The sequence below is a fragment of the Triturus cristatus genome, chromosome 6, assembly GCF_964204655.1.
Source record: "Triturus cristatus chromosome 6, aTriCri1.1, whole genome shotgun sequence".
Lineage (NCBI taxonomy): Eukaryota > Metazoa > Chordata > Amphibia > Caudata > Salamandridae > Triturus > Triturus cristatus.
Genome location: NC_140589.1, coordinates 821,238,085 through 821,251,424, shown reverse-complemented (window position 1 = coordinate 821,251,424; position 13,340 = coordinate 821,238,085). Strand labels below are relative to the sequence as shown.

Sequence of the window (13,340 nt, the reverse complement as noted above, 5' to 3'; positions counted from 1 at the left end):
TCACCAGTGCTTTATATTCAGACTGTTTTAATCTCAACTTATGCAGTGTTTCCGCCATAACCTCGTCTTCCAGGACTGACTCTAATACCACTATCTCAGCCTCGATCTGCGCCACCTCCGCATCTCTCCGATGTTTGACATCCGCTATCAAGGAGAGGGCCTCCCCTCTCAGTACTGTTTTAAACGCTTCCCACAAAGACACCGCGGAGGTAACCGAGCCAAGATTCTCCGAAAAGTAGAGATCGACCGCTTTCAGCCACGCGCTACGAGTCCTAGGGTCACGGAAATACCAGGGGTTAATCGGAGCCACCCTACCTGCCGCTCCACGGCCAAAATCCATACAAATCCACACCGGCGAATGATCGGAGATGCCCCTAGCCATGTGCCTAGCCTCGGACACCAAGGAAGCTTGGGCAGCCAAGGTGAGAACATAATCTATTCTAGAGAGACTGCCGTGTGCCCCAGAGTGAAAAGTGTACTGCCGCTGAGCGGGGTGCAGCAGCCTCCAGCAGTCAACCAGACCTAGTGTATCAATAAAATCCGGGAGCCATCTCTGCGCCCCCCCGGGGTCCCTTGGCGGATGTCTGTCTAATAATCCGGAACCAACTGCATTAAAGTCACCACCCACCAACAACACGCCCTCGGGGAGATCCAGCATAGCCTTCCCCAATTCAGCAAATGTGGCGGTCTGCAGGCCAGGAGGGACATAAACAGAAACCAAAACCAGTGTCCTGCCCTCCCACCTCCCCGCAACAGCCACAAAGTGCCCCCTCTCATCGACAGTAGTAGAATCAATCTCAAGCGGCAGCGAGGTCCTAACGAGTATTCCAGCCCCCCGAGATCCCGAGGAAAACCCAGAGTGCGCAACAAATTTATAACCCTTTCTATTGAGAGCATGACACGTGTTGCCTATCAGGTGCGTCTCCTGCAGCAAAACTATGTCAGGAGAGCACCTCTTCAGAAATTGCAAAACAATCCCCCGCTTAATACGATCCCCCAAGCCATTAACATTCCAACTAAGTATATTCAAACCCCTACCCCCATCACAGAATGGCAAGAGACCCCCGCCCCCCCCAGAGAGCAGCACACGAGACTTGCATTGCGATACCTTGCTAAATGAAAAACAACAACAAACACTCCAACAAACCCATACCACCCCCCACCCTGCACCCCTGCGTAAGCCTAAAAAGCCCCCCCAACTTGCAGTGTGCCTGTCGCCCTAGCAAAAGCTAATCTACAAGAAGAAACCCCGTAGGAGGAAAGAGATCCCATTGTACCCTCGCCACCCCCGGACAATAGCTAGCAATGAAAACAAATCAGCGAACCACTGTCCTGAGCTTAGCCAGAATATTCAATCACCGGAGTCCTCACTCTGTTGCGACATGACCACCTTCCGCTCCTCCAGCATGATCCCCGCTAGTCCGCCGCTGAGGCAATGTGTCGAGCCATTCCCCAACCTCGTCTGGCAAGCCAAAGAAAAAGGTTCGCTCTTCGTACTCGACGCGCAACTTGGCTGGGAAGAGCATGGCATACTTCAGGCCCATCTCACGTAGCCTCCTCTTAACCCCCAGGAAACTCTGCCGTTGCTTCTGCACAGCCTGGGTGAAGTCAGGATAAAAACTCACTGCAGTGTTCTGGAAAGTGACTGGTCCGGACACTCGTGACGCCTGCAGAATGGCATCGCGGTCCCTGAAATTGAAGATCCTGGCGATGATCGGTCTCGGTGGGGCTCCCACCTTGGGCCTCCCACCCGGAACTCGGTGGGCCCGCTCGACCGCAAAGAACTTGCTGAGGCCCTTAGGCGCCAAATGATTAACCACCAAGTCCTCAACAAACAAGTCCGCTGATTGCTCCTCCGATTTCTCCGGAACGCCAACAATGCGCACGTTATTGCGCCTCGCCCGGCCTTCAAAATCCTCCATCTTGCGGGCAAAGAGGTCATTGGTAGTCCTCAGAGTGCGGACCTCTATTTGCAGATCAGAGACGTCCCCCGTGAGGCTAGAGCAAATTAACGTCAACTGAGATAGTGTCCACTTTGTGTGCCAGGGTCTCAAACTGTTGCCCAATAGAGGACTTCATCTCCTGAATGGCGCCCATGATGTCTTGCAGTGTCAATTCCGGTGCGGGGACCGAGCCGTCTCTCGGTAATTCCTGTGGCTTCCCCGGTCCGCTTGGCGATCCCTTTTGCTGGGCATAGCGATCCATATTGTTTGTTTGAGTGTAGCCCCCCTGCCTGGTATTCTTGGGCTTCTGTTTGTCGGCTTCCGATTTGGCCGACATCCTCAACACCGGAACAGTCCGCGTCAAAGACAGGCCGCTCAGCCACACAATTGGCACGAGGTCCGCTGGATCCGGGACCCCGATTCAGGCCCATGCATGTGCAGGCCGAGCTACAGGCGACTGTTGTCCAAGACACTCGCGGGCCAAGGCACGCAGTTGTAGAAGAAAACGAAAGTGAAAGTGAAAACAGCCCCCATCCGATGCTCTGCACCACACACGACCGCTGTTGTTCAATTAGTGTCCGGGCCCATGCCAACGCGAGACCCGGGCACCTCCCGGGGATAGGCCGCGAACTTCCACTTGTCACAACTTCGGTCTCCGGTGTACAATTTCAGTCCGGACAATGACGCTCGCCTCAGCAATGGTTCATCTCCAATATTCCGGATATTTGACACATGATTTTTTCAGGATAGTTGCCGGAGGGAACGAGGGTCGCGGGAGCTCTGTGCTCACGCAGCCATCTTGGTCTCGCGCTAGGCTCCTCCCACTATGATCGTTTTTTTGATACTTCCAGATCTTGTGGAAAATTTGGAAACAAAAACAATGCGATTAGTGGTAGTTTTGGGTTTGCTGATTAATAAGTCGTTGCGATCAATTTTAGAAATGCGTGATTCAGCTTTGGTTATACACTCCACAGGGTAACCTCGATTTAAAAATCTAGTTTTAATGCGATTCATGTCATGGATATATGCTTCTGGTGAGGAGGAAATTCTTTTGATGCGTAACATTTGGGAGAAAGCTCAATTCTGAATTAACTGTGGTGAATGAAAGCTTTGGAAAAGCAGTGTGTTCCGGTCATTAGGTTTAACAAAAACTCTGGTGTTGATCCCTTGATCGCTGTTTTCAACCAATACATCTAGAAAGGGCAAATCCTTGGTATTGATGTTGTGCGTAAATTGTATTCTGCTATTTCTGGTGTTCAGTGTCTTGATGTTATTTTCCAAGGATTCTCTGGTATGAAACCAGATCAGAAAAATATCGTCGGTAGCAACTGTCTCATATCGTGTATGAAAGCTTGAAATACTTTTGGTAGACATTTTGTTTAGTTAGCTTACCACCGACCTGCTGTGCACACGGTTCACTTCAGGCTACTTTGCTTGAACAACCCCACACATTCATGTTCACACGAGGGACTGGCAGCCCTCTTACACTGTGTAGCACACACCAGTAAGACACACTTTTTTTCACAAAACTTGCAACTTTACTCAAAGTTATTTGTACCTTTTGGTGTGCAGTTGCAAACTTATTTTCATTTATCTAAGAGAGAAACTGGGCAGCTGGGAACAACGACTTGAGGTTTGCGGAAGACACTAGGGGCTCCAAAAGATAACATCTCATGGCAAGAACTAAGGGTGGATATTATGAGAGCAAAACAAGAGGAGACCTGAGCTTAGGGGTTGTCTGCGGGCACCTTTTCCACTTGTAGAGTGCATCTAGTTTGGGGGCATGGAGAGGTGGCATCAGACCCTATGTGCAGCATGCTTCCTGGTCTCTGTCTCGTTAAACACAATCTGGTGAATTCATGTTCCATTCAATACTGGTGTGTTTTTTCTCAATTACAAATACATTTCAACTGTTAGACTAAATCCATACATTTTTTCTTCCTTACTTTGTATTTAGTATCATTTAATCCGAATATTGCATTTCACTTCAGATCTATGTGTCACTTAAAATCCCAAAATACATTAGTCATCAGGAAGTATATGAATGTTTTCAAAGCTAAAAACAAGGATGGAGAATTCATTAGCTTGTTATACCATCAAATATAAAATGTCATTTACAACCCGTTATCCTGTGCGTGGACTCATTGAGTTGACATTGGTGCATTACCTGTGTACTTTGTCACAAGCATTCCTTCTCTGAGCAAACGGTATCTTCATAACCAGTCAATACTACCATTTTCTCCTTACCATTAACCCCTTATTCCTCCCAGTGTGGTACAAATCTACCCATAACCTTGTAGTTTATCTTTTATGTCCTATGGATTTTTCTCAAAGAAAAGTTAGTATTTGTCGTTAAGTCAAGTTGACTATTGTGTATCTAATTGCCTTTTTCATAGCTCTTCTTTTTGACACCAGACAATTATGTGAGAACCACCAGGAAAGTGGCTTTGGCTCCACCCACTTGTTGGGAGCCAGGAGCACATGTTGTGATTGGGTAGAAATTGTATGCTTCCACAAAAAAGGGCTTATTTACAAATCAACCATTATTTGCTTTTACACGAAGTCTCAACCTCAAAGAATCGTTGTCCTCAAAAACAAATAGTGTCAGCACCGGTGTTCTAGGAATTAGAAAGTGCAACAATTGCACTCATTGTAATAACTTCATGCAACAAACGTTGTTACTCATCGCAGAGCAGGTCAAACATTGGAATCCTATTAAAGTATCTTAGATAACTAGAACATTTATGGTGTTCTTGTCTGGCAGAAGCACAGATGGGAGGAAGAAAGTCATTAACCTAAATGGATTTTTAGGTCTGGATTTGACAGAGCAACTGTCGCCTGATCTTTTAACCTACGCCAGTATTATTCTACATTTCTATGCTCCTACACAAATATGTATCAATTCCTATGCCTTCTACTAGTAGTGCTTCACATTGCCATACAACATTCATTTAAAGCGAGACCTGTTGGCATTGCCAATGCTTGTTTCTAATTTGTGATGCTGTTGCTGATTTTGTGTCATGTAGTATTATGTTGTTTTTACTTTCCTTCAGACTAGGTTTATTTTCCTCTCCGTTTTCCCAATATAGGATGTACTACTTGGGCATGTTCAAGTTAATTACAGGAAATATTGGCCTCCACTCATGGAAAAATTGATGTGTAGCAGGCCCTTCATTTCCTACTCGATGCCTAGTCCACTGCCTCTAGTCCATCGAGTGCAGAATGGACGTCAAGAGTGTGTTTACATCTAATGTGCAATCTGTACGACTATGTATCCGTTCTTTTTTGCAAACCACTAATTTTTCAGAATAAAACACTTGTGGTCTTTAAACATGATGGCCTGATCGTCACCAACATCTATAAGAAACTATTTTTTTTTATTTTTTATAAGAAACTATTTAAATATGACTTCAGCGGTTCATGAATGGAATTAGTGCTAAACTGTAAATAATCATTGGAGTATTTGCTAGATTTTTATGTACCTTACTAGGTGTGCAGCATCTTTGGAAATACTTGCTTTCGGTATCTCTCTGTATTTTTGTTGCTCCACTGTTTATCTAAAGCGGCAGTCGCCAGACGTTCAGCCTTTTCTGAAATAAGACCTCCTTATGTTAAATGAAAATCACCCGAGCTGCTAATATTATTAGTGTTTTAATAGTGACCACGGCAGACAGTAGTACATTAGCACCCACCATATGCTAGATTTACCAGCAGGACTCATCTTAATGAATCCGGCACAGTTGCCTGCAAGAAAAAAAAGTAGTATTATTAGTAATGTCTCCCCAAGGCTGCCTGATTTATCACTGAAAAATCAGTTGCAAATATATTTTGAACATTCCATCATTTTTCTCCAAACATCACCTTATGAATTCTGAATGCACATACATTTTCGTCTTCAATACACACTTTTCAAAGTTGCTACATATATTAATTCAGCCAGCCAAAAGCTTCTAAATCAGTATGCTGGGCGGGCTGCAGAGAGGAGAGCGACTTATAGGTTGCTGGAGAGCTACTGGTAGCTCAAGAGCTATTCATTGGAGAAGCCTGCTCTATAGCCTTTTCTATTATTCTGACAAGTGTTTTCGTTGATCAAAGTGGGATTTTTCCGTAATGATAAGCATGTATGTGGCTTGTCTAAGTGTTTGTCTAACTTCTTAATATTTAAGAAAAAATTTCCGTTTGGATACACTCCATATTCAACAATACACATTCATACCATCATAGTATACTCAACATGTTTCACTCACTAATGGTTTAAGCACTTATAAATCACCGCTAAATGTTATCACAATTATTTTATTATTGATAATTAAACATTTAAAAAAATAAATGAATTTTATCAAGCGACTTTATACATTAAGGCATTTGATCATGTTATTAAAGTAAAAGTGCTTAAACCATTAGTGAGTGAAACATGTTGAGTATACTATGATGGTATGAATGTGTATTGTTGAATATTGAGTGTATCCAAAGGGAATATTTTTCTTAAACTTTATGGTTTTTGGGTGCTCCATCCTTTTGGTTTATAGAGCCCCCTCTCCTTCAATTTCAAGGTAACTTCTTAATATAACAGTCTCTATCAATGAGAACTAATGCCCTGTTTTTGTCAGCCCTGGGCATGATGATGTTCTCTTTGTCCAATGAGTTATTTATGACAGTTCTGTCCTTCATTGTGTTTATTTCATATTTAATGTGACCCTGTGGTTCAGTGGCTTTAGCTTATTTAGGACCAACCTTTCAAATGCCTTCAAAAAGATTGTGACTTCTAGGGCGCATTACTTTTGATATCAATTTGAGCTCTTTTTACTTTGGTTCCTCTTTATGTGTAGTCTACAGAGGTTCTTGTTTCCTGGTAGTCTCTTCTGAAGTGTTTAAAACATTTTTTACTCTGAGGCATTGCATTAATTGTTGAATTTAAATATACGGATTTATCTGTAAAATGATGTATGTCAGTGTGCATGGCATCTCTTTCTCAAGGACTATTTTCTCAGGGTTCATAAAAGTTTGCTGTGATTTGTTGATTATCAGACATTGAAGTGACTCTTCATCATTCTCTTCCTAATCCCTATTTTGATAAAGCATTTTCAGCAAGACTTGTGTATAAACACTCTTTCCTTTTGCCTGAGAAAGTTGGTTTTTTATTCCTTTCCCCTCTCAACCTTTCTTCTTGTGTTTCAATATATATCTGTGGCATTAGTATTTTCTGTATTTTTCGAAGCATCCAATGGAGACTGCTATGTACAGTGCCACTGTTCTTTTGTATTGATGAGCCTTTCTGTTTTGTTTGTGGTCTCAATTTCTGAATTTCTAGATTCTCCTGATGAAGTGTATGCAACTTTGTTATGAACAGTTTTGGTGTACACTAATGCTCATTTGTACACCCCAGTGTTTTTGTTGCCGTCATTTGTCCCTTTGAAACCTTGTACGTTTTCCTTCCTTAGTTTCTCAAGTATATTCTTTCAGTTTATATACTTTATGTTGAACAGGGGTTAGTATTCCTCATTTTAATTGTTGAATTTCGTTGTCAATTTTTGATGAGACTTGTTCTAGTACTAAGGCTATTCAAAGTATTAAGTTGAGTGAACTTTTCTCTAAAATAGCTTACGAATGATCCTCATATTTTTTGTTGTCTTTAAATAGAGATGGCTTCAATACTGAGAGTCAACCTCAGGTATACGTCAGAACTTGTGGTACTATATGATTTTTGAACAGAGCCTATGAGCATTAGTTTACTTCCTATTCTATTTGAGCAGGAAATGTAGGTGCTTTTTCTTTCGGTTTGCCTGAAGTTACAGTACCCTCAGTGATTTCCTTGATCAAAGCATGTATTAGTTCCTCCTCCCCTTGGGAGTATTCCAGTGTGAACACCTTATTTTCCTTGATGTGACATATCACAGTGACAGACACATTTTATTGCGGGGTGCAAATTTGGAACCTGGGTCCAGAAACACTATGGTGATAATTCTATTGTATCATACACATTTTTGCATTCTCTATTCTGTCTGATTTAACAAAAGATTTGTTGTTTTCCTTTTTTGTAGCAAGCCTTACTTATTCTTCTGTGTAGAAAGGGTATATCATAGAGCCAAGACTGTACTCCTTGGTGGTAGTCCTCATGAATAAATGTAGAGGATTACAAATGGGAATCAAATATTTCAAGTGTATAGTGTAACTGGGGATTTTTGTGACACCAGAAAGTTGGGAACTTACACAAATCTTAAAATGTATGATTCATACATTTTTACTTTCTCTCAGAACGGCTGTGGACGGGTAACTGGACTTCCACCACAGTTTATTTACAACGCTTTCCCAACCAATATAAACTGCACCCAATAAAATAGGTAAATGACAAGAAGACCCAGTAGAAATGTGGGATCTGCTGATCAGGAGTTGCTTCAACAGAGCAGCCCAAAATTACCTCAGCCTATAACCAGAAAAAAACTAGCAGCGCTTGTTTTCCAACAATAAATAGCTAGGTCTGTTTCCATCTTTAGAACAAACAACTTTCAGTCACTGATCCTACGCCTGGTTGTATATTAGCTACATAGTTTCTTTTTTTTATATAAATATATTTTGTAAATACTTAAGAAAAGGAAACGTAATTGACATTCGAGGCAATAAGGTATCTATTATACTCTTGGGGTATTAGTTATTTGAAGGGAATGTTCAACTATTAGCAGAATGGTACATTTTGAAAATCAAATAAAAAACCTCCAAGTCAGCTACCTCAACTGGTTGGATAGATCGATGGAATGTGGCACTATTATATTCAAAATCATAGTTGTAAAATTACCAAATGAAACTCTAACAGCGTCAAATACTCGAGTAAAATGACAAAAAATAAAACCCAACCAGTGTTTTCAAAGCAGATGTATCAAAACTGACAAGTAATTTTTGTGTTCAACGAGTTCAACGATTGAGGAGATGTGCATTAACGTTAGATCTGCTTACTAGGGGACCAGGTTCGAGTCTCAGCTTCAGCCCATCCGCCTGTGATTCTGGGCAATTCACATAATATCCACATGCCTAAAAACATCAAAAAGGAATCTGACCTTGTATATTGTAATCTGTTGATATTGTAAAATGTTCTAATGCTCTTGGGCCAGGTTTGCGTTTTTTAAAACAGCAAAATAAAGGGCTTTTTCTGTAAGGTGACGATATCGAGATCCACAAACCCTTTTTCTCAGAAATTCTATCTCTGGGCGAAACAATTCTGAGAAGTAATGTCATGCTTATGATTGTGCTCCTTATGTTAATCTTTTCATGACAACTACCTCTATGAGGGCTGTCCCCAATGTGGCCAGCTCTCGCAGTGCCATCTTTGCTCCAGGAATTAACATCCTTTCCAGTTTGTGTAGTTGAACCACCTTATTTTCCTGAAGCACGTCATTCTGCAATGATGTGTCCCAATCTTGTCAGCATAGAATGTCTGCAGAACCGAAGTGTCAAAGCAGAAGGGATATAATAAGCCATTTTTTGTGTCGAGTTTTCTATAGTGCTACCTAGACTCGAAGGTGTCAGGCGCTTTACATGAGCACCAGTTACGCTACGGACGGACACATTCATTTTTGTTAGGCACGGGGAGATTAAGTGATTTGCCAAGTATCACAGAATGTTGAGCATCCCTGCCGAGATTCGAACCCGGTTCCTCAGCTCAGAGGTTAACTGCCCTACCCGTTAGGCTACATTCTCTCCCCAATTCAGATTAAGCCATGACTAGCCCAGCTCCCTATCGGCTAGTCTAATCCACTCCCTGTCTCTTCCTAAAAGTTTTTGGCTTTCTTTGAACCCTGACACTTTTTAACATGTGTTTGTGAACCAAGTGCTGTACGTTTTTATCACATTTAGATTAGATTGTAAATAGAAGGGTCTAGTCTCTTAATTTAAATTCTGATATCATTTGCCTTTCTTTTTCTTATTCTTTTTTTTCTGTTATTTCAGAAGCAGAGGGAGATATGGCCCGTGCCGACAGTAAAGAATTGATAGCGGGATTGTTGGCTGGAGCTGCAGGGATCAGCTTGGCCATTGTGTGGTACAAAAAGAGTCGAAATCCAGGATCTACCATTCTGTTATCAAACTTTCTGTCTTTGTCGAACAAACTGCAGTCAGCCCCACCCCATGCCACAGTCCAGAACAACCAAGGTGCTATAGTGGCTTTTCAAGGAAGACAGCTGCAGATGCTGGACAAGCTGAACTGTTTGTTGATGAGTGTTGAAGAACTGAAGAATGAGGTCAAATGTCTGAAAGAGAGCATTCCAAAGCTAGAGGACCAAATCCGTGATGAGCTCAGGGGGAAACCAGATTCTCGCCGAATCAGCCCACTCCATAAAGCATCCAAAAGGAAAAAACTTGACTCGTCGAGAGGTTCAACAGAACTCCATAGCTCTGAAGAGGCAGAAAGTGAAGGAGGGTAAGTCTCTACTAATGTTATATAAGTTGTCAATCTAAAAAGGCTCAGGTCACTGCTTAAACAGTATGCAGGTTAAGCCTTGAGAGAATGGACAGGAAGAAGCGATTGTAGGGATTCTTGCAAAATCTGTGGGGAAATAAAAAAAAAGTTCAACCTCATGTTTAAGAACTTTCTACCTGGTGCAAATAGTAAATGCTTCACTTTCCTGAGTGAATAGTTGAAGCCTTCAAATGGTGTGGTCTTCAAGGCGAGGTCTTTGTAATCTTTCTGACTTCCCTTAAAGTTGGAAATTTGCTGATCAAATATCTCCCTTTTGCATTTGCAGCTTTGTCACTCAGGTCCACAGTGAGTCAATCTAGTGACCCCATCTTTTGCTAAAAGCTAGCATCGTTCTGGATCACAACAGATGTACTACATCAGATTTTGCTCCTTTTCACTGTATTCTTCCCTGTTTTTTAAAACAAGGTATTTGTTATTTGTTTAATTTTAAGCTTGATTGCCATGTCAGAAAACATTTGTTTCTTTTAAACACTCCTGCTGACAGCGGTCTTTTTCTGTTTGAAAATTTGAAGGATTGCTAGAGTACATTAATTTCAAAATCCACATTTTCAGCTTGGACTCAAATCCATGCCTTCTGAGCTCTATTTACTTAGACTTACTGAAGATCATATGATGCATGGGATCAGTGTGCATTTTTATATACATTTCAAAAAGTTTACTCCCCGTCAAATCTGGAAATGTCTGGAACATCATGTGCATCTCGAATTTAATCAAGTATATATTGAAGGTACTGCAGGCAACACTTCACTGATACAGTTTCAGATAGCGTGTGATAATCTTTCATGCCCGCAGCATCTTCTAATTTGCTAAGAAGAAAATCCTGGGAAACAGGTCCCACATATCTTCTTTTAGCGTGTCGATGTACATTGCCTAATTGTTCAATTTTCTTGTTGACACATGCATTAGCAATTTGAACTATTCTAGAAGTTACCTATACTTCTTAATACAGTTCAAACACAATTTGGAGCATTTTTGTGAAGCAGATTATCCTTCTGAGAATACAAACCTAACATCCTTTCATGACACATTGAGTTACAAAGTTTAGACTTCGTGAGCTGCCCTCTTAAGAAAAAGCCTATTTTATGTACTTTTAATTGCGATTTCCATCCTAAATTTAGTCTGCTCAAAAGTGTTGTTAACTTTTTACGCCTTTCAAATACACTGCACTTGTGCGCAAAGAGAGAGAGGAAGCATTTGTCAAGGTTTTTTTTTAATGACAATCCTCTACCCACTCTCTACTGCCTTTCTAGCATTAAGCATAAGGAGCTCACTAGCAGAACAGGCAGAGTTCAAGGAATAGCTTATATCTGATGTCACAGTTAAGCATTTGATGTCAAGGAAGGAACTTAAAACTGATCTATTCAGATGATGCTTTAGTGGGTAGCACTCCAGAGCATGACTCGACCCACTCCCCTTTAGTAGGCAGCAAGTTGTCTCACTCGCTTCGCCCACCTGATTCAAAAAGAAGCTCCAAATAAGTGTCCTTTGAGTAGAACCCAGACTTTCAACATTTAGCACCCACAATATCTAACGGTGCTTTGATGTGTCCATTATGCAAAAAGCTTAATAACCTGCATATTACTCAAAACTACAAAAGTAAATGGATTTCTTTTGATGCTATTTGCACCCTTGTGCTATCTTTATCCTTCATTTAGTTCTTTAATTTTGACTTCTCTCACACATGGATCTAGATACAAGAGAAAGGATAAATTCCTCACCAGGTTTTTAGTTCGCCGTCACCTCACCCCTTTCTGCAACAAGCCATCCTTTACCAGCACATTTCTAGCTCATCTGTATAGCTTTTGGCCTGAGGTCCAATGGAATACACAGTTGAAGCAAGTAGGATGGTCAACTGGGACACATATGAATTTCTAAGTTAGATGTGCGTGGACTCCCACACTTCACTACTGAAGAGCATTGGCACATGGTACCATGAGGTTTTGGCTAAAACTGCAGGACATACTACACAGCTGAATAATATTCTCTTTTGCGTTCTAGCATGGGTGATTTTAGATCTGGTGTCTTCTCATTATTACTAGCATATTGGTTGTAGAAAAGGATTTTATTCACATCCTAATACTTACACCGATCTTGACAGTAACTGCTAAGTGTTGGTCTGTGGCATGCTGAGTTAGATTACTTGATTATATTATTATAAGAATGTCTCTTTGCTGCTCCTGTTCCCTTGGCTTCATGCACCTATTCAAGTAGGACAACCCTTTCACCAAATTCTACGATTGTTGAGCTTCCCAATTTGGAATTAGAATTCTTCAATGAATCATATTTTCTATATAGAAAAATGTGCACTGTTTCAGTGTCACCGTGTCAAATGCTATATAATTGTTTCTACTAGAAAAGGAGGAGTACCTGAGTTAATTAGGAGTTAATAAAAAATATCGCTGTCTTTCAAATGATGGTTAAGTAGGTGCTTATGACACCTTCTTGTTAGTTGGACTCACTCTGTACTGTTAGTTAGACTCCGTCTGTACAGTAGTATTATAATTGACAAAATGCATATCTTTGCAGTGGCACCCAGAGTTGAAGTTGTTAAAGGGCATCTACCCCCTCACGTGACTTGTTTGCCCATTGAAAAGGGAAGAAAATACCAATAGCAAGTGTTTGGTCTTGCCTGCGACAAGTAAATCCACTGCATGCACTCTCACTTGCAAGAGATATTGTTTACAAGAAGGGGCTTGCAGCACGCCCGTTGCTTAACGTTTGTTGGCTTCATTGTCGCTCCTATTTGCTGCCTACCAATTGGCCAGCGCATGCTGGCTTTGCTTCCTCTTGAGCATTAACCAACTACTTATTGCATGATTGCTTTCTTTCCGCTGATCACACTGTGATCCCTGTAGAAACTCCTAGTCATTTGTAGAAATATTTTACCTTGCCACATGACCTTTAAAGAAACCTTTTTCTCCATTGAA

The 13,340-nt window shown here is 41.4% G+C and overlaps 1 protein-coding gene across 5 annotated transcripts in view; it reads left to right on the top strand.

Moving 5' to 3' along the window:
• The window catches only part of RMDN2 (regulator of microtubule dynamics 2), a 570,121-nt gene that overhangs the window by 7,230 nt on the left and 549,551 nt on the right, over window positions 1–13,340 (top strand). For 3 of the 5 annotated variants that reach the window (XR_014963030.1, XM_085611419.1, XM_085611417.1), the window contains exon 2: window positions 9,885–10,353. Coding sequence is in view for 4 of the 5 variants with exons in the window: in XM_085611419.1 (XP_085467545.1) it covers window positions 9,899–10,353 (455 nt within the window). In the remaining variant the exon portion in view is untranslated. The remainder of the gene's footprint in view (window positions 1–9,884; window positions 10,354–13,340) is intronic. The other 2 variants (XM_085611420.1, XM_085611418.1) reach the window with 1 other exon arrangement.